General features: G+C 44.6%; 1 protein-coding gene across 6 annotated transcripts in view; it reads right to left on the bottom strand.

Moving 5' to 3' along the window:
• Positions 1-21369, bottom strand: part of GRHL2 (grainyhead like transcription factor 2) — a 169928-nt gene that overhangs the window by 2843 nt on the left and 145716 nt on the right. For all 6 annotated transcript variants that reach the window (XM_056522511.1, XM_056522510.1, XM_056522512.1 and 3 more), the window contains 4 exons: positions 19313-19344; positions 17012-17103; positions 12798-12883; positions 5248-5312 (listed from right to left, as the gene is read on the bottom strand). In XM_056522511.1, the coding sequence (XP_056378486.1) occupies positions 5248-5312; positions 12798-12883; positions 17012-17103; positions 19313-19344 (275 nt within the window). The remainder of the gene's footprint in view (positions 1-5247; positions 5313-12797; positions 12884-17011; positions 17104-19312; positions 19345-21369) is intronic.

The raw sequence follows: 21369 nt of genomic DNA, 5'->3' as shown, positions 1-21369 counted from the left end.
AAGACCAATATTGGGTTCAAAATCTTTATTTTTTTAGATTTTGCCCCTATAAGTTGGGTGCGTCTTATACGCCGGTGCGTCCTATAGGACGAAAAATACGGTACATATATGTGTTATACTTAGTGAGAAATATTACTTTAGGTTGAAAAAGTTTTTATTCATATGAGTGAATGAGAACATTTGTGTTCATATCCAGAGGCTCAAAACCTGTCTGGACATCTGTGTAACTCATTGAAGGGATTTCCCATAAATTGTCTCTTGAAAGAAAACAGATCATGGAAATGGTGAATAATTGTAAGGAATGTTTAAAAAAAATTCAAATAAATGATAATACAGAAATTGTTATGCATTTATGTGCTTCCTATGTTATGTCTGTGGCAGTTCACTGGGGAGGAAGGGGTCAAGATGTGCTAGGACCCCTGTGGTGTATCAGAAGGACAGGATCCTATGGTGTTCAGGGGCTTACAGTGTTTGGTGACGCTGCCTGTGGACACTAGAGGCCAAAAAACATCACTTCTTCTGGGACGTGGAGGTGGAAAAATGGAGGGGCAAGCTGTGCATAACTAGCTTGCCCCCTGACTGGTGAGCAGTTAAGGGGTTAAGAAATATACAGGCAAGGTTTTTAGCCCCCTCCCCCGCCTGTAAAAACTTGTTGGTAACTATAGTGGTATGTCCCATGGGTGGGAAGGAGTGCACCAATCAGGGGTTTAATAGTTTCCCGGGCTTTCAGGGGCCCTCCCCTGGGTATTTATAGCTGTGGTGCCTCCCTTCCCCCCCTCAATCTGCCCAGGACCCGGAGTTTTGCCCTCCCTCCCTTTTTTGTATCTCTGTTTCTTGTAAGTCACAGCTTGACGGTAAGAAGACGGTGAAAGCGGGGTCAACCCGGGGTAGACCTCCACACAGGACGGTGTGGCAGCACCTCTCGGGTTGGTAAGAAGCCAATCGGTGTCTTTGTTACAGTTAAATTGTTATTTATATAAGTAATTTTATAAATAAAGCTGTGGCCGATCCCCACCCATAAAAAAGTTGAATTGTTGTTGTGTCAGTTATTATTTAATTAATTATTGTAATAAGGGGGAGGGGTAGTTATAGCCTGCTAGGAGCTAATTGGGTCTCAACAGTCTGTCCTGCAGCCTATAGTGGCTGCAAAAAGAAGCTGAAAAAGACACTAATGATTGCAGGGGAACTGAGGTGAGTAAATTCGTTTTTTGTTTTATTTTTAAACAGGGGAAAAGCTACCTACAGGGTGGTCTTGTTTTTACATCTAAGGGGCAATCTATTTACAGGGAGCCCTATACACAGGGGGGGGGGGGGGGAAGCTATATATAAGGGAAACGCTAACTAAAGTGGAGGTCTACCAACAGGGAGCAAACTACCTACATACAGGGGGCAAACTATCTACACGGGGGTACAACCTCTTGGGCGGCGGGAGTTAGGGGGGGTTTGTGTCTCACCGTTAAACTTGTACAGCAATTTATTACCCAAGCTGAAAGAGGTTGGAAAACACTGTCCTACTAAAGTGATCCCTCAACTTACAATGGCCTCAACATACAATAGTTTCAACATACAATGGTCTTTTCTGGACCATTGTAACTTGAAACCAGACTCAACATACAATGCTAAGGACAGTCCAGATCTGTGAAACATGTCAATGGCCGGAAGAACCGACCAATCAGAATGGGCATTCACTGATAACACCCCTGTATTACTGAAGTGTATGCACTGACTGGTGTCTGGTAGCGCCCCCTACAGTACAGGGAGGTATTACATGTTCTGTACTACTCTTTACCTGTACCAGGGTTAGCAGCTCCTTTAGACACCAGGTGAGGGTGACTCCATGTTACTTTTTTAGGACACTGTGTACTGTACAGGACCCAGAAGAAGCTCCTGTCCTCTACATAGACAGTGATAACAGCTCCCAGCAGATCTTTATTACTTTTATATGTAATTTGCTTTATCTGTATTAGTTATCTACTTAGTTTTCTTTAATCCTCACTTTTTCCTATTTTTGGATGAAATTTTGGTGGCTTCAGAACCAATTACCAGGTTTCCACAAAGTTACGTTCTCAACATACAATGGTTTCAACATACAATGGTCGTCCTGGAACCAATTAATATTGTAAGTTGAGGGACCACTGTATATAAATCTGTAGGTAGACCACTGGCTCTCCTATCCTTGCCAGGAGACCTACCACAATACGAAAGATAAGAATGTGAGCCTTGCAACAAAGCTTTGTGGTCTTTAAATAGTTAAGAAAAAAATGGTATGGTTTGCGAAATGTAAAATGTTTGTGCCTCATTCTGAACCCCATCAGTAAAAAAGCAGGACTGTAGATTCAGTCCAGTATATGCAGTAAATAAATAAAGACAATAAACGCTATTCTGTCTAATAAATTTGTCTGCAGCTGTGCGCCCATTAATTCACGCAGCACGCCTCCCGGGGTCGCAGATAGCAGCTAGCCCTCCCTCTGTGGTGATGACGCCGACACACATGGCCTAATGTCATGAGCACGAGACTCTTAAGCCTCACAGGAAAGGCAGCGGCATTGTGAAGTAGATATTTCAGCTCGGAGTGACTCATTATTTATACTCGGAGCAATGATACGACCATAACATTGTATTCCTGTGTAAATATACAGCCGTTGTTTGACAAACTGCTGTGCGCCACTTCCCCTCCATGTAGGAGTCACAGTAGTACACCGAGTACCGAATAGTTTCAGCTCAGTAAAAATCTCGCGTAGCTTTCAGTTGTAGCGATAGTGCCACCACCGGAGACCACGCAATGGCGATCAACCATCCTATCAATCCAATGGGGTAATCCAGTGCCAGAGGCCATGATCGTGCCGTCACAGCCACGTCCCTTTGTGCCGTCACACCACGCCCCCTCCATTCATGTCTATGGGAGGGGGCGTGTCGGCAGACACGCCCCCTCCCATAGACATGATTGGAGGGGGCGTGGTGTGACGGCACTAGGGGGAGTGGCAGTGACGTCACGACCACTTCCCCAGGAACCCCGCGTTTGTTTAAAACTGCAGAGATTGCGGGGGGCCCAGCAGCGGGACCCGCCATTGGATAGAAGAGAAGATGTCTAGCAATGGAGTACCCCTTTAAAAGAAACTGAAAATTTACCAAAATTCCTAATAAAAAAAAAAAAAAAAAAAACATAATATTTTGTGTCCACAGCTCCTATGCAAAGCTATGTTTTTTCATGGTTACAGACTTTAAAGCAATCCTATATGGCTGACGCTGCTCTTCTATTCTCTTTCCTCCATGCCCTACTTTTTGCTAACCTACAGAATGTATGTAGAGTAGGCGGCAGAAGAAAGAAGTTTGACTATGGGTTGAGACTACAAAGAATTTGTAGTCTGTTATCATGGAGACTAATAGGCCTGCACATCCACCCCCGCGATCTCCTGAACAGGGGCCCGGCAGTCTGCCGGAAGCGGCCGCTCCGACCCCCACAGGAAGCCGCGGCCAACACACTCCCTCCATGTATCTCTATAGGATACATGGAGGGGGCGTGTCGGCTGGCACTCCGTGCGGGGGTCGTCGTGCCCCTTCCAGCAGACTGCCGGGGCCCCGTTCAAGAGATCGCGAGGGTTCCTAGCGCTTGTACCCCTTCAAGATCTTTAAGTTATTTTTCACTACAGAACTCCTTTAAAGGGGTACTCCGACACTTAGACATCTTATCCCCTATCCAAAGGATAGGGGATAAGATGCCTGAACGCGGGGGTCCCGCCGCTGGGGACCCCCGTGATCTTGCATGCCACACCCCGTTAAAATCAGTCCCCGAAGCGTGTTCGCTCCAGGTCTGATTACTGTTGATCACGGGGGGTCCCCAGCGTCGGGACCCCCACGATCAGGCATCTTATCCCCTATCCTTTGGATAAGATGTCTAAGCGCCGGAGTACCCCTTTAATGCTCTAGTAATTTTTTTAAAGGGAACCTGCCCTCACTTTCATGCTGCTGGACCCACAAGTCATTGGTGCGGTCCCCATTGGCTTTTCCTTGCCCCACCAGCCTTGATTGATCTTTTTCTATACCTAAATAAAGAGTTCTAACAATCAAGACTGGTGGAGCAGGAAGAAGCCACCAGGGACTGTCCTGATCAATTGTGCTTCAGTAAGCATAAAAGTAATGGCAGGTTCCCTTCAGCATTTTTTTTATTTTATTCCCAAAATTGGGATAGTTGGAAAAGATAGCCAAGGGAAGAATTTTCCCCCCAATTCTGCTGTAAGATATTACTTGTCTTTGACTTTTGGAGAACTCCAGGTAGGGAAAGCATTGGACTAGACTAATACATCGTGACCAGCAGAACTCAGCTCACCCAAAAAAAGTCTTGGCCCTGACATTGAGAAGAAGCCAGCGTGGACGATGCAGAAATCCCATTTATTAGGAATAATAGTCAGAGACACTTCATGTGAGCACAGTCACGCATTTCAGGTATTGCCACTCTAAAATCATACTGGCAACACCTGAAATGCGTGACTGTATTCACAAGTGTCTCTGACTTTTACTCCTAACTAGCTGAGTACCCGGCGCTACATGGTTTTTCCTACCTAATCCTTGTGGGGGAGGAAAAGTAATTTTTGTCCTCATATCCCATTCTCAAATCCTGACCCTATATCCCGCCCTCATATCCTGGTTCTATATCTCGACCTCATATCACATCCTCATATCCCGTCCCCATATCCCATTCCCATATCCCGTCCCCATATCCTGCTTCATATCCCGACCTCATATCCCGTCCCCATATCCCATTCCCATATCCCGTCCCCATATCCCATTCCCATATCCCGTCCCCATATCCTGGCTCTATATCTCGACCTCATATCACATCCTCATATCCCATCCCCATATCCCATTCCTATATCCCGTCCCCATATCCTGCTTCATATCCAGACCTCATATCCCGTCCCCATATCCGACCTCATATCCCGACCTCATAATTTACAAATCTGTTTAACTTTCTGGCACGAGATGATTTAAAAAACAAAAAGTTTTCCCCCGGAGAACTCCTTTAATAATTTTTCTCTCCACAGAGAGAATTATTTCTGCAGAATACGCTCGGAAATGCATTGCCGTCTATGGAGACATGGCATTTCCGAGTGGTCCTAGCAGCGGCTGATGAGTCGGAAATATCCTGGACGGCCATTCCACAAATGTACACACATCCTTTGAATGTAAATTGTATATTATTAATAAATTGCAATTTTTAAAATCGATATTTATAAACAATTTTCTTACCCTTTTTTACTTTTCTTATAGATTTTTGCTATTTTTTCAGCAGGAATATCATATTTTTCAGATATCTACAAAAAAAATGAAAATAAATAAATACAAATAAATAAATAAATAAAAGAATGAAAACAGATAAATCTTGAGTAAACGGCTGGTGCACAGCCAAGTGCACTCCCCATTGGAGTGTTTATTTGTTGCACTATACTGCCCTCTACCTGTAGAACATAACACAACAGGTGCTGCTGCATCACACACTAAAGGAATTAGAGGGTACGTTATATGGCAAATTTATTCAACATGTATAACCAATGGGAATATGTGTCATATCTTTTTTTTAATAGGAATAGAAGCTGTAATTTATAATGTGAACTGCAGCGTGCATTATTTTCCTATATGTATTTGGCTTATGCGGGAATAATACAATGCATGCATACTTTTGAGTATTGGGGAGAGCTCATTGACTGACACTAGTAAATATAAAAAATATTAATTACATGGGTGTTTCCCAACCAGGGTGCCTCCAGCTGTTGCAAAACTACAACTCCCAGCATGCCCGGACAGCCTTTGGCTGTCCGGGCATGCTGGGAGCTGTAGTTTTGCAACAGCTGGAGGATTCCTGGTTGGGAAACACTGAACTACTGTAGATGTGAACAAACCCGAGCCGGAAAATAGCGCTGAGCAAAAATTATAGAACATTTCCCATCTCCTTACACCAAGCTCCTAGATGTGTCTATAGCAGGGTTCTCCTGGGGCCACTGAAGGTAGCAGCTGGGTGAGGCTGGGCCACATGCGCACCTTACATATAATGCCCCCATCATGCGCCCCTTATCATTCACCAGCAGTAGCACCCCCATCATCCACCAGCAAACCCCCCCCCCCCATTCCCTCTACCCCGTGTGGTAATAGCATGAGCTGACGGATGATGGGGGTGCTACTTCTGGGGGTTCCCCACATTAGGTAGGCAGCAGGTTCCCGACATTAGGTAGGCAGCAGGTTCCCCACATTAGGTAGAAGCAGGTTCCCCACATTAGGTAGTAGCAGGTTCCCCAAATTAGGTAGTAGCAGGTTCCCCACATTAGGTAGAAGCAGGTTCCCCACATTAGGTAGAAGCAGGTTCTCCACATTAGGTAGAAGCAGGTTCCCCACATTAGGTAGAAGCAGGTTCCCCACATTAGGTAGTAGCAGGTTCCCCACATTAGGTAGTAGCAGGTTCCCCACATTAGGTAGTAGCAGGTTCACCACATTAGGTAGTAGCAGGTTCCCAACATTAGGTAGTAGCAGGTTCCCCACATTAGGTAGTAGTAGGTTCCCCACATTAGGTAGTAGCAGGTTCCCCACATTAGGTAGAAGCGGGTTCCCCACATTAGGTAGTGGCAGGTTCCCCACATTAGGTAGAAGCAGGTTCCCCACATTAGGTAGTAGTAGGTTCCCCACATTAGGTAGTAGCAGGTTCCCCACATTAGGTAGTAGCAGGTTCCCCACATTAGGTAGAAGCAGGTTCCCCACATTAGGTAGAAGCAGGTTCCCCACATTAGGTAGTAGCAGGCTCCCCACATTAGGTAGTAGCAGGTTCCCCACATTAGGTAGAAGCAGGCTCCCCACATTAGGTAGAAGCAGGTCCCCCACATTAGGTAGAAGCAGGTTACCCACATTAGGTAGAAGCAGGTTCCCCACATTAGGTGGAAGCAGGTTCCCCACATTAGGTAGCATTGTCGTTCCCCCCCCTCCCCCGACTTACGCACACACACAGACACACACACATAGACACACTTACCTGTCCTGCGCTGCGCTTCTCCTCTCCGGCAGCGGGCTGACGAGTGACCTCACTGACGTCCTCCTGTGTGGATCTGCGGAGGGACGTCACATGCGCGACGTCCCTCATCAGACTCGGGCCGGCCGGCCAACCGGAGACGCGGAGGAGGGCGGGGTAAGTGAAGCCTTCTCGCATTTAGTGCTGCTTGCCCGAAGCAGGGCTAAATGCCTGAAGAAGCGGGCCGGGAGTTTGAGACTCCTGGTCTATAGGGAATAATGGGCCTGATGTCACCCAAAATCGCATTTTTTTTTTTATCATACATCTGGACGATATGTGTTGGCATATTTTTTTTTCCTGTATGGACAGTCTGTAACAAGTATTAGCATAGCATGCCACGAAATGTACATACAGGAGCAGGGACTCCTGTTTACTGCACGGCTCCCTGCTCCTGTACAATTGTGGTGTCCCAGCACCAGAAGCTGTCCTGTGGCTTCGGACTACATCGGGCAGACCTGCAGCACCAGTCCCACTGAAAGACTTCTTATATTAATTATGTTTCGCACTTTACTAAGCATTCATATATTTTTGTAATTATCTTGTTATTCTTATGTATGTTATTTATGTGTTACTGTGCCTTTAAGCAGAGGAGCAGTGTACCCCATGTGACCCTGCCTGACAATGGGAACCCCTAAATTCTTCCCCATATAGTGTAGTGGAGGGAGGAGTTGCCCTAGTTCACAGTTGAGTCTAAGTTCAGTTGTTCCTGAGCAAGTGTGGTAAAGGTGTAAGGTGTGTATTGTGTTGTCTGCTCTAAGGGAAGGCCCAGGTCAAATCTACCGTATTTTTCGCCGTATAAGACGCACTTTTTCTTCCCCAAAACTGGGGGGAAAAAGTCGGTGCGTCTTATACGGCGAATACACCCCTATCGCGGCGGTCCCTGCGGCCATCAACGACCCGATCGCGATGATGCCCTGTATTAACCCTTCAGACGTGGCGATCAAAGCTGACCGCCGCGTCTGAAGGGAAAGTTACACTAACCCGGCTGTTCAGTCGGGCTGTTCGGGACCGCAGCGATTTGACAGCGGCGGTCCCGAACAGCCCGACTGAATAGCCGGGTTAGTGCTTACAGGACACCGGGGGGGACCTTACCTGCCTCCTCGGTGTCTTCTCCGTTCAGGGATCCCCTGTATGGCCGGCGCTCTCCTTCCTCGTCATCACGTCGTCGCGTACGTGCGTCGGCGTGCGTAACAACGTGATGGCGGCGACGGAGAGCGAGGATACCCGGCCGGCAGCAGAGACGTTCCGGAGCAACGGGGACACGGCGACAGCGATGGAGCGACATCCAGGGCAGCGGTGACGGGTCCGGAGCGGCGGGGACACGTGAGTATTACCTCCTATGCAGTGGTCTTCAATCTGCGGACCTCCAGATGTTGCAAAACTACAACTCCCAGCATGCCCGGACAGCCAACGGCTGTCCGGGCATGCTGGGAGTTGTAGTTTTGCAACATCTGGAGGTCCGCAGATTGAAGACCACTATTGGGTTCAGAATCTTTATTTTTTTAGATTTTGCACCTATAAATTGGGTGCGTCTTATACGCCGGTGCGTCCTATAGGGCGAAAAATACTGTACTTTATCTGGTCATTCTGCAAGGATCCCCCGCACTGTGGAAGTTCATGCCCTGGCGGAGAAAGCTACAAGACCTTGACAGAACCCTAGCTACCAGGATCAATCTGTAAGTCTCTCAAGTCAGTATTCATTTATTGGGTGAAAGCACCACAAGTCCCAGCAAGGCAACAGGGCTCCTAAGGGGTTATGCAGCATCCTCTCACTCTGCATCATACTGTCTGTGTATTACCATCTGCACCCAGCTCAGTAAAGACAGTCATCCATAACCTGACGTCGGTGTGTTCATTTACTCCCTGCGCCTGGCCCAGAAGAAGCTGTCTCCAAATTCGGGCCGTGTAACGGTGCCCTGGCATCACAAAGTGATAAAGTATTTTCCCCATGGCTACCACACAATACTGAGTGGGGATGCGTACGCTTAGACACAAAGAGCATGGGAGGTGAGGAACAATGATCATTCACTAGTTTGGATGCCGCCATCTTGCAGCACATTTTCGGCTTGTTTCACATTGCAGTTGTGACACGGCAGTGCGACGAACTTCAGGGAAGACGGGGAGAATAGCGGGAGAAAAAATACCTCATGCAATGTCTTTTTCTCCCGCCAAACCCGTCAAAAAAACAACAGCGCCTGACGGACCCCCTAATAGTGAATGGGATCTGTCGGGACCCGTTGCTGCCTGTTGTGCCCCATCCGGATAGCAGACGTTAAAGGCCAATCGGACCTTTTCCGAAGGGGCACAACGGCAGTGTGAAAAGGGGCCTTAGAAGTGCTCTAGCACCTGACTTGGGGATTGTGAGGTGAGCGCCGATGAATAATATAACATGAATAACATGCCACAGATTCCCAGTACATTGCTAAAATAAAGTCTTAAGGTGTTGGGGTGTGAGGTGTAGGGTAGACGCAGGAACTATAGGGGAGAGGGTTTGATGCGTATGGACCTGTGTGTAGGCGAAGAGCATAATAGGAAAAACACTTAGGTCATGTTGCTTGATTGTGACTAGCATTGTATGTAATCACCGTACAGAGTGTATATAAGTTTTTACTATTTCTATACTCACCGAATGTATTTTGTGGAGGTCTATGCCAACCGGCTACCAGACCATTAACGGTCTCTTACATTTTTACTGCACCTGGCACCTTCCCATTCCCTCCGCTACTAGGGAGAGATAAGAGGTTCCGGATGCAGGTTGACACTCTCTAGGAAGGCCTCCCTGCATTAACGGGTAGGGGGTCCATACGGACTAGCAGGGCCAGTGTATAGGGGCCGTTGGTTACTGGATCAGCTGTGTTTGCTACATATTTGTGTTATCCATATATCCTTGCATTTATTTATGCATGTGTTTCTATTTTAATGTATACCAATGAAGAATTACTTTTATGGCCTAAGTGTTTTTCCTAATATGGTAGATGCAGGGCAGATGTTATGGCCCAAGGGGCAGATGGTTTTAACCCCTTCTTGTCGTGACGCCAGGGCGTGGTTTAGCCTTAACCACCCGAAGGTAATACCGCTGATCCTGGGTTAGGCAGGGGCAATGAAGACACCAACGCCAGAGTAAGGATAACGGCAGCTTTACTGAGGAGAGACGGGTGATATAGTCTTTAAAGGGGTACTCCCGTGGAAAACTTTTTTTTTTTTTTTTAAATCAACTGGTGCCAGAAAGTTAAACAGATTTGTAAATTACTTCTATTAAAAAATCTTAATCCTTCCAGTACTTTTTATGGGCTATATACTAGAGAAGAAATGCTTTTCTTTTTGGATTTCTCTGATGTCATGACCACAGTGCTCTCTGGACAGTTCCAAAAATGGACAGCAGAGGTCAGCAGAGGGCACTGTGGTCATGACATCAGATAAATCCAAAAAGAAAAGCATTTCCTCTGTAGTATACAGCCCATAAAATGTATTTGAAGGAACAAGATTTTTTAATAGAAGTAATTTACAAATCTGATTAACTTTCTGGCACCAGTTGATTTAAAAAAAAAAAAAAAAAAAGTTTTCCATGGGAGTACCCCTTAAGGACAGTTTTTGCACTTTCGTTTTTTCTTCCTTACCTTTTAAAAATCATAACCCTTTCAATTTTCCACCTAAAAATCCATATTATGGCTTATTTTTTGCGTCGCCAATTCTGCTTTGCAGTGACATTAGTCATTTTACCCAAAAATGCACGGCGAAACGGAAAAAAAAGATCATTGTGCGACAAAATCAAAGAAAAAACGCCATTTTGTAACTTTTGGGGGCTTCCGTTTCTACGCAGTGCATATTTCAGTAAAAATTACACCTTATCATTATTCTGTAGGTCCATACGGTTAAAATGATACCCTACTTATATAGGTTTGATTTTGTCGGACTTCTGGAAAAAATCATAACTACATGCAGGAAAATGTATACGTTTAAAAATGTCATCTTCTGACCCCTATAACTTTTTTATTTTTCCCCGTACAGGGCGGTATGAGGACTCATTTTTTGCGCCGTGATCTGAAGTTTTTATTGGTATGATTTTTGTTTTGATCTGACTTTTTGATCACTTTTTATTCATTTTTTAATGGTATAAAAAGTGACCAAAAATGCGCTTTTTTTCACTTTGGAATTTTTTTGCGCGTACGCCATTGACCGTGCGGTTTAATTAATGATATATTTTTATAGTTTGGACATTTACACACGCGGCGATACCACATATGTTTATTTATTTATTTTTTTAACACTGTTTTATTTTTTTATGGGAAAAGGGGGGTGATTCAAACTTTTATTAGGGAAGGGGTTAAATGACCTTTATTAACACTTTTTTTTTGCAGTGTTATAGGTCCCATAGGGACCTATAACACTGCACACACTGATCTCTCATCCTGATCACAGGCGTGTGATCAGTGTTATCGGCGCTTGACTGCTCCTGCCTGGATCTCAGGCACGGAGCAGTCATTCGCCGATTAGGCAGGTAAGAGCCCTCCCGGTGTCCTGCAAGCTGTTCGGGACGCCGCGATTTCACCGCGGCGGTCCCGAACAGCCCGACTGAGCAGCCGGGTCACTTTCACTTTAGAAGCGGCGGTCAGCTTTGACCGCCGCTTCTAAAGGGTTAATACCGCACATCGCCGCGATCGGCGATGTGTGGTATTAGCCGCGGGTCCCGGCCGTTGATGAGCGCCGGGACCGACGCGATATGATGCGGGATCGCGGCGCGATCCCGCTTCATATCGCGGGAGCCGGTGCAGGACATATATATACGTCCTGCGTCGTTAAGGGGTTAAAGTACAGCCAAATATCCCAGGAAGGTGACCAGTGACACAGGGGGGGACCTTGCAGGCTTGTTGGGACTTGCAGTAGTTAGACTGACTTTAGTGCAGGCCACGGTGACTACAGATGGACTTGACAGAGATGGTGACTGACAATAAGATGACTTGACTTATCGATGACCGACTTGTGGCTGCAGGACTTTAGTCTTGAGGCCTCCAATGCTTGACCTCAGCAGAAGTGGCAATGTGCTAAGAGAGATTGTAGCTCCTCCCCTGGTTATATAGGGGGACTGTGTATGGAGCCCATAGGTCACTTGGGGGGTCCCCTGGTCAATAGTGCCTCCTGGGTAACAACCATGTGGTACAAACATTAAAGAAACAGTACATTTTGTAATACAAACATATATACATTATTGTGATACTATAAGGGGGACCCTGGGGACATGCTGGGACTCTGCCTGACAGGGCAGGAGGACAGTACAGGGCCACATCCTCCCGTACTGGGACACCACAATTTCTTAAAAACAAAACAACACAAAATCTTACATACATGTATAAAATTCTTGTTTTGAATGTTGATGACAGATTGGTTTATGTTCTAGGTCTCTTTCCTTTCTCTGCATTACTCATAACCCTCCCCTGTGTTTACTCTTTGTTGAACTTTACAGACCTCTGTTTTTTTCATCTGTATTATCTACGCAACCGTACTAAAAGGAAGACAGTATACTGTGTGGTATATAAAGTTTTTGCAGTGGGAGTTGATGGGGGTGTTTTCTGCTGTGATGTGTACCGTTCCATATGTCGGGGCCATATGTTCATTTTCTGACATATATGCTGAACATACAAGGTGTGAGCGAAGCCCGATTTATAGTACATTTTGTCTCTTGACAAAATAAATCACAACAGATGCCGATCCTAACACAGAACATAATGTACATCTCTAATATACTTACAGCTTCCAATAAACCCTTCACTGTAGGATACTTCAGCATCAAGGCGTCAAAAACTTCATCGCTTTCCTTTCTCACATAAAGTAGCACTGAAAATAACAAAGCAAAAAGTAAGAAGGAATTCTCCAGAATATTTTCTTTTTTGTATTTTATTTTATTTATTTTTTTAAATAGAAACCACAATGGAGCTGAAAATATGACCAAGGTATAAGACTGTCATAAAATAGTAAGAGACCTATTACTTTCCTAATAAAGCTCAGTGTCTTATGGCTACTACTCTGCTGGTCCCTACCAATCTTTGTTTAGGCTAAGTTCACACTGCTGTAAGGCTCTGTCCCATTCTGGGTCTGTTTGGCTATTTTTAAAAATATTTTTTTGCACCCATACAGACCCAGAACGGGAAGGAGCACAACTAACACAACCAGGTCCTGACAGATCCCATTGACTTGAATGGGGTCCACCGGGAATCTGGTATTTTACTGGTATTGAGAGGAAAAAAATATGACTTCGGGTGGGTTCACACCACAATTTTCTATACAGTTTTTGGATACGTTTAAAAAATAAAATAAAAAAAAAACGTATGCAACCGTACAGCAAACCGTGGCCATAGACTTTCCATTCAAAACCATATGCACCATATTGTATACGGTTGTCTCCGTTTTTCACACCACACGTTTTTTTACTTTTTTTTTTCTGGACAGAAAACCGTGGCCTGCCACAGTTTTTGGTCCAGGTGAAAAACCATATTGACCCATATACGTTTTTTTTTAAACATGGGAGTGAATGGGAACCGTACAGACCTGTATGTGCGTACGGTTCCATCCAGTTTTTACCATACAGTTTTTGACTTTGCACAGTTTTTTTTCTTGGAATTTCAATCAAACATGTAAAACTTTATTCATAATGGAGTGAAAAGTTCAAAACATATAGGTTTTTTTTCTTAAAAAACGGATGCAACCGGACATCATTTTTCAAACCGTATACAGATAAAACTTTGTACACACGTTTTGATACAGTTTAGTCCGGTTTTGAGGAATCCGTTTTTTTTAATCAAAAACCTGATAAAAAACTGTATTGCAAAAACTTGGTGTGAACCTACCCTTACAGTGGGGGTTTTTTCTCCGCTAAACTCTAGTTGTTCTCATGGACTTTACCGACGGAGTTTCTTTTACCGAAGCACAAAGGGAATGTGAACGAGCCCTAGCTGTGCTGTATCGATGACATGTCCACGTACCCACATACAGCCCATCACTGGCCGCAGTAGTTCATTGGCATCATGACTTCATTTCATAATGGACGCCATGACGCAGATTCAGTTCCATCAGTGAATTCATTGGGTGGCTCTGGTTTTTGTCATATTGACAGCAGGTATAGCTTTACATTTGACGTGATAGGATCCTGACGGAGGATTAAAATAGCAGTGTGAACAAAGCCAAAGAGATGATCATTTTTCTTCATTATCAGCCTACTGAATGAAAAATGATACACAAGGGATTTTATAATGATGGACTATCATTGGAATAAGCCAATCTGGTGGGTAGGTGTCCCACACCATGAACCTCTACTGATTACAACAAATTTGCAGCAATGATCGTCTCCCTTTACTGCAGACATAGTTCTCCTTAGGCCGGGTTCACACGCCAGAATTTCTGCATGGAATTCTGCATGGATTTATAGCCAATTCACTTCAATGGAATTCCTCCAGTGGAAATTCTGCAGCAGAAATTCTGTTCCGTTATGTTTTTGAGCCAAAGCCAGAAATGTATTCAAAAGGAACAGGACATATAAAGGAAGAACTTAACTTCTCCTTCCTTATGGATCCACTTCTGACTTTGGCTCAAAAACTGCCAGAAAAAAAAAAACAAGTGGGAACTTAGCCTGAATGGGACAGTGGAATTGCATTGAAGTGTATTGGCTATAGATTTATGCAGAATTTTCATGCAGAATTCCATGCATAATTCAATGCAGAAATTCTCCGTGTGAACCGTTCACAGGATGGAAATTCCGCATATCTGCGTGAATTCTGCATCCTCATCATTCTAGGTTGTCCCAGCATGCTGGGGATTGTAGTATTGCAACAGCTGGAGGTACACTGGTTGGGAAACACTGATTATTTAGGGAGGCCTGATCAGACGAAAAAAAAATGCTACCAGCTCAGATCCTGCTACCAAACAGAAACCAGATGGATGCCATTAAAGTCAATGGGGGAGATTTATCAAAACCTGTCCAGAGGAAAAGTTGCTGAGTTGTCCATAGAAACCAATCAGATCGCTTCTTTCATTTTTGAAAAGGCCTCTGAGAAATGAAAGAAGGAATCTGATTGGTTGCTATGGGCAACTCAGGAACTTTTCCTCGGAACAGGTCTTGATGAATCTCCCCCAATGAGATTGGTCGGGAATCAATGGCGTCCGCTGTGCAACAGGCTGTCCGCCTCTGTTTTCTGGCCTTAAACAGAACTTGTGATGCAAACTGATGGCAGGGTGTTATCGTCTGAAAAGATATCGGCCATGTTGGAAATTTGGGGGAAGAGGCGGACAAAAGATCGTTCTTTCCCTAATGTTTTTTCGGGAAAAAATATTTTCAGATGGTTCCCAGAATATTCCTAAAAAAATTGTCCGTCCTTTGCCTGGTGCCAGGTATGATTAGGTATGGCCGGTCAAAACAACTTGGACTAAAACGTGTACCCCCACCTTAAGAACAGAACAGTTATGTAAAATCCTAGACATTAGATTTTAAGGAGCCCTTCCATATGCCGTGAAAGCTCCTTTTTTACAAAGTTGATTGGCAACATCTATTATTGCCATCATCTCAGCTTCGTACTCTATTTTGTAATATATGACAGGGGTACTGCGGTGGAAAACAATTTTTTTTAAATCATCTGGTGCCAGAAAGTTAAACAGATTTGTAGATGACTTCTATGTAAAAAAAAAAAATTGATCCTACCAGTACTTATCAGCTGCTGTATGCTCCACAGGAAGTTCTTTTCTTTTTGAGATTCTTTTCTGCCTGTCCAGAGTAGGAACAAATCCCCATAGCAAACCTCTCCTGCTCTGGACAGTTCCTGACATGGACAGAGGTGTCAGCAGAGAGAACTGTGGTCAGACAGAAAAGAAATTCAAATAGAAAAAAACTTCCTCTGCAGTATACAGCAGCTGATGAGTACTGGAAGGATTAAGATTTTTAAATATAAGTCATTTACAAATCTGTTTAACTTTCTGGCACCAGGGGATTGAAAAAAAATTTTTTCCACTGGAGTAGCCCTTTAAAGGGGTATTCCGCCCCTAGACATCTTATCCCCTATCCAAAGGATAGGGGATAAGATGTCAGATCGCAGGGGTCCCGCTGCTGGGGACCCCCGGGATCGTCACTGCGGCACCGCGCTATCATTACTGCACAGAGCGAGTTTGCTCTGTGCGTAATGACGGGCAATACAGGGAACGGAGCAGCGTGATGTCATGGCTCCACCCCTCGTTACATCACGGCCTGCCCCCTTAATGCAAGTCTATGGAGGGGGCGTGACGACTGCCACACCCCCTCCCATAGACTTGTATTGAGTGGGCAGGCAATGACATCACAAGAGGCGGAGCCGTGATGTAACGCTGCTCCGTCTCCTGTATTGCCCGTCCGTACGTACAGAGCGAACTCGCTCTGTGCAGTAATGATAGCTCGGTGCCACAGCGGCGATCCCGGGGGTCCCCAGCAGCGGGATCCCGGCGATCTGACATCTTATCCCCTATCTTTTGGATAGGGGATAAGATGTCTAGGGGCGGAGTACTTCATTAAAGGGGTTGTGCGCTGCCCTGCAGTTCGGAGCTCAGCTCACAGCGTCCGGAAGTTCATTACTCTGAACGCTGTGTGCGGGCTTCCGTGTTCGCAGCCGCCGGGCGTGACGTCACGCCTGGGCCCCTTCGTGACGTCTCGCCCGCCCCTTCATGACGTCTCGCCCGCCCCCTCAACGAAAGTCTATGGGAAGGGGGCGTGGCCGCTGTCACGCCCCCTTCCCATAGACTTTGGTAGAGGGGGCGGGCGTGACATCACGAGGGGGCGGGCGAGACGTCACGAAGGGGCCAGGCGTGACGTCACGCCCGGCGGCTATGAACAGGGAAGCCCGCACACAGCGTTCAGAGTAATGAACTTCCGGACGCTGTGAGCTGAGCTCCGAACTGCAGGGCAGCGCACAACCCCTTTAAGTCTGAATTGGAGATAAATAAAATCACCTTTTTTGCTTTCTTCTTTTATGTGCTTTGGAGCGGGAGGCCCGAATTCTTCATCCACAGGACGGAGCATTCGCTTTACCAGGACACTGCTTCTGTAAGGAGCCATAACAGATATTTGTAATTCCTGAGATGATCACTAGGGGGCAAAATATAGCTACATAGCTGCTCCTGAAGAAGATCTGGATAGGGAATAAGATGACTTTGCCCGGATAACCCCTTTAATGATGGGGAATGGAGTGCTAGGCAATAACAGCTGATTGTTGGGTCTCAGCAGTTAAAGGGGTACTCCAGGATTTTTTTTATGTGACTATGCTACAGGGGCTGTAAAGTTAGTGTAGTTCATAATATAGTGTCTGTACCTGTGTGTGACGGTTTTCTCCCAATTCTTCTGTGATTTTTGCCCCAATATTTATTTTTAACAGCATACAAAATGACTGTTGTCTCAGATTTTTCCCAGGTTGCAATGCGGCCGAGACCTGACTCACTAGTCAGCTGATGACAGGGAGCCTGTCTGCTTCAATGGGTGGAGCGATCGCTTGGTGGGAGAGAGATCAATCTGCAACTAATGCAACAGCTGTAGGCACCCTGATTGAAAACCACAGGTCTTTTGAATGGATGCAGCTCATTTATGTTTCAATGTGTGTGTGTGTGTGTGTGTGTGTGTGTGTTATGATGTGTGGGAGGGAGGAAAATGGAATTATGGGATTTGTAGGCAAAGAAGAAAACTCAAGTAGGAAATACAAGTTCACAGAAAGCTAGCCACAGTATTATGGTAATCTCACAACATAGCCATTTAGCCCCAAGACAAGCGCAGATCCTTCCTAAGCATGTCCATTACTGTCTGCCAGGTATGTACTAAAATCACCTTATGGTGGAGAACCCCTTTAAAAACTACAATCCCCATCATGCCCCAACAGCCGTACACTGTAATACATTGGGGGATGGGTGCAGTATAGACATTGAACAATACTATCTGTAACTGGAGAACAGATCTGCTTGAAGAATCATCATCCATTAAACATTAAAGGCTCTTCGCAGTAGTCACTTGCAGGCACCATTACCAATTCGAGAATAATGGATTATGGATGGGAGTTGTAGTTTTCAGTAGCTGGGGATATATAGATAGATTGCCTATTATTGAAGGCTGAAAGGACAACCAGCAACACAATGGATAGTAGAAACTAGAGATGAGCGAACTTACAGTAAATTTGATTCGTCACGAACTTCTCGGCTCGGCAGTTGATTACTTATCCTGCATAAATTAGTTCAGCTTTCAGGTGCTCCGGTGGGCTGGAAAAGGTGGATACAGTCCTAGGAAAGATTCTCCTAGGACTGTATCCACCTTTTCCAGCCCACCGGAGCACCTGAAAGCTGAACTAATTTACGCAGGATAAGTCATCAACTGCCGAGCCGAGAAGTTTGTGACAAATCGAATTTACTGTAAGTTCGCTCATCTCTAGTAGAAACCATGAAGGCTCAAACACTATAGGATCTACAGCAGTGGTCTTCTGTGGAAGGCTGCCCGGACAGCCATTGGTTGTAGTTTTGCAACATCTGGAGGTCCACAGTTTGGAGACTATCACAGTATTAGGGTTGGTTCCCTACTGCAGACATTGATGGTTTATCCCCCCGAAAACCTACACTTATTGGGGAAGCAAGGGTATCCTGTGTAGTAGAGGTGAATACATTCTTTATTCTGTGGAAATTATGTTTTATTATGACTTTATTCTTAAGTCTGTGGAAATTATGAAAAGAACCCAAAAAAAATTAAAGGGGTATTCCAGGAAAAAAAAAATTATATCAACTGGCTCCAGAAAGTTAAACAGATTTGTAAATTACTTCTATTAAAAAATCTTAATCCTTCCAGTAGTTATCTGCTGCTGAAGTTGAGTCATTCTTTTCTGTCTGACAACAGTCCTCTCTGCTGACACCTACTTTGGACAATTCCTGAGACATACAGAGATGTCAGCAGAGAGCACTGTTGTCAGACAGAAAATAACAACTCAACTTCAGCAGCGGATAACTACTGTAAGGATTAAGATTTTTTTAATAGAAGTAATTTACAAATCTGTTTAACTTTCTGGAGCCAGTTGATTATATATAAGTTTTTTTACGGGAATACCCCTTTAATTAATTTTACATGGATCCCCATTGTTATGATAGGCGGGGCCCCAAAAGTTGGATCACCACCTACAATATCAAATATTTATGGCATATCCTGTGGAAAACTATAGACTAGAATAATAATAATGACAGGGAAGTCTTCATTATATTTATGTTTCGCACACTTATATCCCTTACCCTTCTATGTCATCATCTGTATTGTAGAAAACCTGCAAGGGAAAAAAAAAAAAAATATTAGTAATAAAACAGGAACAAATCATAAATTCCCATTATTACAGTAAATCAATAATGTTTCCGATATCTGAAGATTAAAATGATTCTCTATCCTTAGGATACCTAAGCAATCATTAGGGGGCCGATCCCAAGAGCAAAAGCGGTGGGGCAAGCTGTGCATAACTAGCTTGCCCCCTGACTGGTGAGCAGTAAGGGGTTAAGAAATATACAGGCAATGTTTTAGCCCCCTCCCCCACCTGTAAAACTTGCCAGTGGCTATAGTGGTATGTCCCATGGGTGGGGGGAAGGAGTGCACCAATCAGGTGTTCAATAGTTTCCCGGGCTTTCAGGGGCCCTCCCCTGGGTATTTATAGCTGTGGTGCGTCCCTTCCCCCCTCAATCTGCCCAGGACCCAGAGTTTTGCCCTCCCTCCCTCCCTTTTTGTATCTCTGTTTATTGTAAGTCACAGCTTGGCGGTAAGAAGACGGTGAAAGCGGGGTCAACCCGGGGTAGACCTCCACACAGGACAGTGTGGCAGCACCTCTCGGGTTGGCAAGAAGCCAATCGGTGTCTGTTACAGTTAAATTGTTATTTATATAAGTAATTTTATAAATAAAGCTGTGGCCGATCCCCACCCACGGAAAAGTTAAATTGTTGTTGTGTCAGTTATTATTTAATTAATTATTGTAGTAAGGGGGAGGGGTAGTTATAGCCTGCTCGGAGCTAATTGGGTCTCAACAGTCTCAATAGTGCCCCGGAGTGAATAAGGCTGCAGCCTGTACGCTCAACCACTGCTTAGATGGCCATAAATTTTAATGGCTGGCATGTAACACTGAAATGGGTTGGTTTTAATGGGGGTAACTTTTTACCTTGCCTGGCAAGTAATATTACCTTTGTCATGCCAAGGCCAATGCAGGTAAAATGTATGGACGAACAAAACTTTTCCTGTGAGTAATAGCTGACAACCAGGGTTTTCAATATATTTTTTAATATATTTATTAATGACCTGGTCAGACCACACATAGAATACTGTGTACAGTACTGGTCAGACCACACATAGAATACTGTGTACAGTACTGGGCACCAGTGTACAAGAAAGATATAGTGGAGCTGGAGAGGGTTCAAAGACGGGCAACCAGGGTAATACGGGGAATGGGAGGACTACAGTACCCAGAAAGATTATCAGAATTACGGTTATTTAGTTTAGAAAATAGGGGGCTAAGGGGTGACCTAATAACTATGTATAAATATATATCAGATTTTATTCTGTATTTATAACAAGGGGGCATCCTCTAAGTCTGGAGGAAAGAAGGTTTCTACACCAGTACAGACGGGGTTCTTTATAGTAAGAGCAGTGAGACTATAGAACTCTCTGCCAGAGGAAGTGGTCATGGTGAAATCACTCAATAAAAGAGATCGGGGGAGGGCTTGGCATGTTTCTGGATAGTAATAACATTATGGATACTAGATTAATGGGGATAGAACCTTGATACAGGGATTTATTCTCCATATTTGATGTCGGGAAGGAATTTTTCCTTTGTCATGGAGCAATTGCCATCAGCCTCATAAGATTTTTTGTCTTCTTCTGGATCAACACAGTAGGGACACAGCAGAGATATGAGTTATATTTGATAAACCCTGGTCTTTTTAGTAACCCTATGAACTACTGTATGTAACTACAGTGGTCCCTCAAGTTACAATATTAATTGGTTCCAGGACGGCCATTGTATGTTTACATGGCTGGCATGTAACACTGAAATGGGTTGGTTTTAATGGGGGTAACTTTTTACCTTGCCTGGCAAGTAATATTACCTTTGTCATGCCAAGGCCAATGCAGGTAAAATGTATGGACGAACAAAACTTTTCCTGTTAGTAATAGCTGACAACCAGGGTTTTCAATATATTTTTTTATATATTTATTAATGACCCTGTAGAGGAATTTTATAGTAAACTATCAATCCTTGCAGAAGATAATAAGCTCTGTAAAGTGGTTAACATCAGAGGACAGTGCACTGTGTATA

Source organism: Hyla sarda, chromosome 5, assembly GCF_029499605.1.
Source record: "Hyla sarda isolate aHylSar1 chromosome 5, aHylSar1.hap1, whole genome shotgun sequence".
In the NCBI taxonomy this organism is placed as follows: domain Eukaryota; kingdom Metazoa; phylum Chordata; class Amphibia; order Anura; family Hylidae; genus Hyla; species Hyla sarda.
This window is presented reverse-complemented; position numbering and strand designations above follow the sequence as displayed.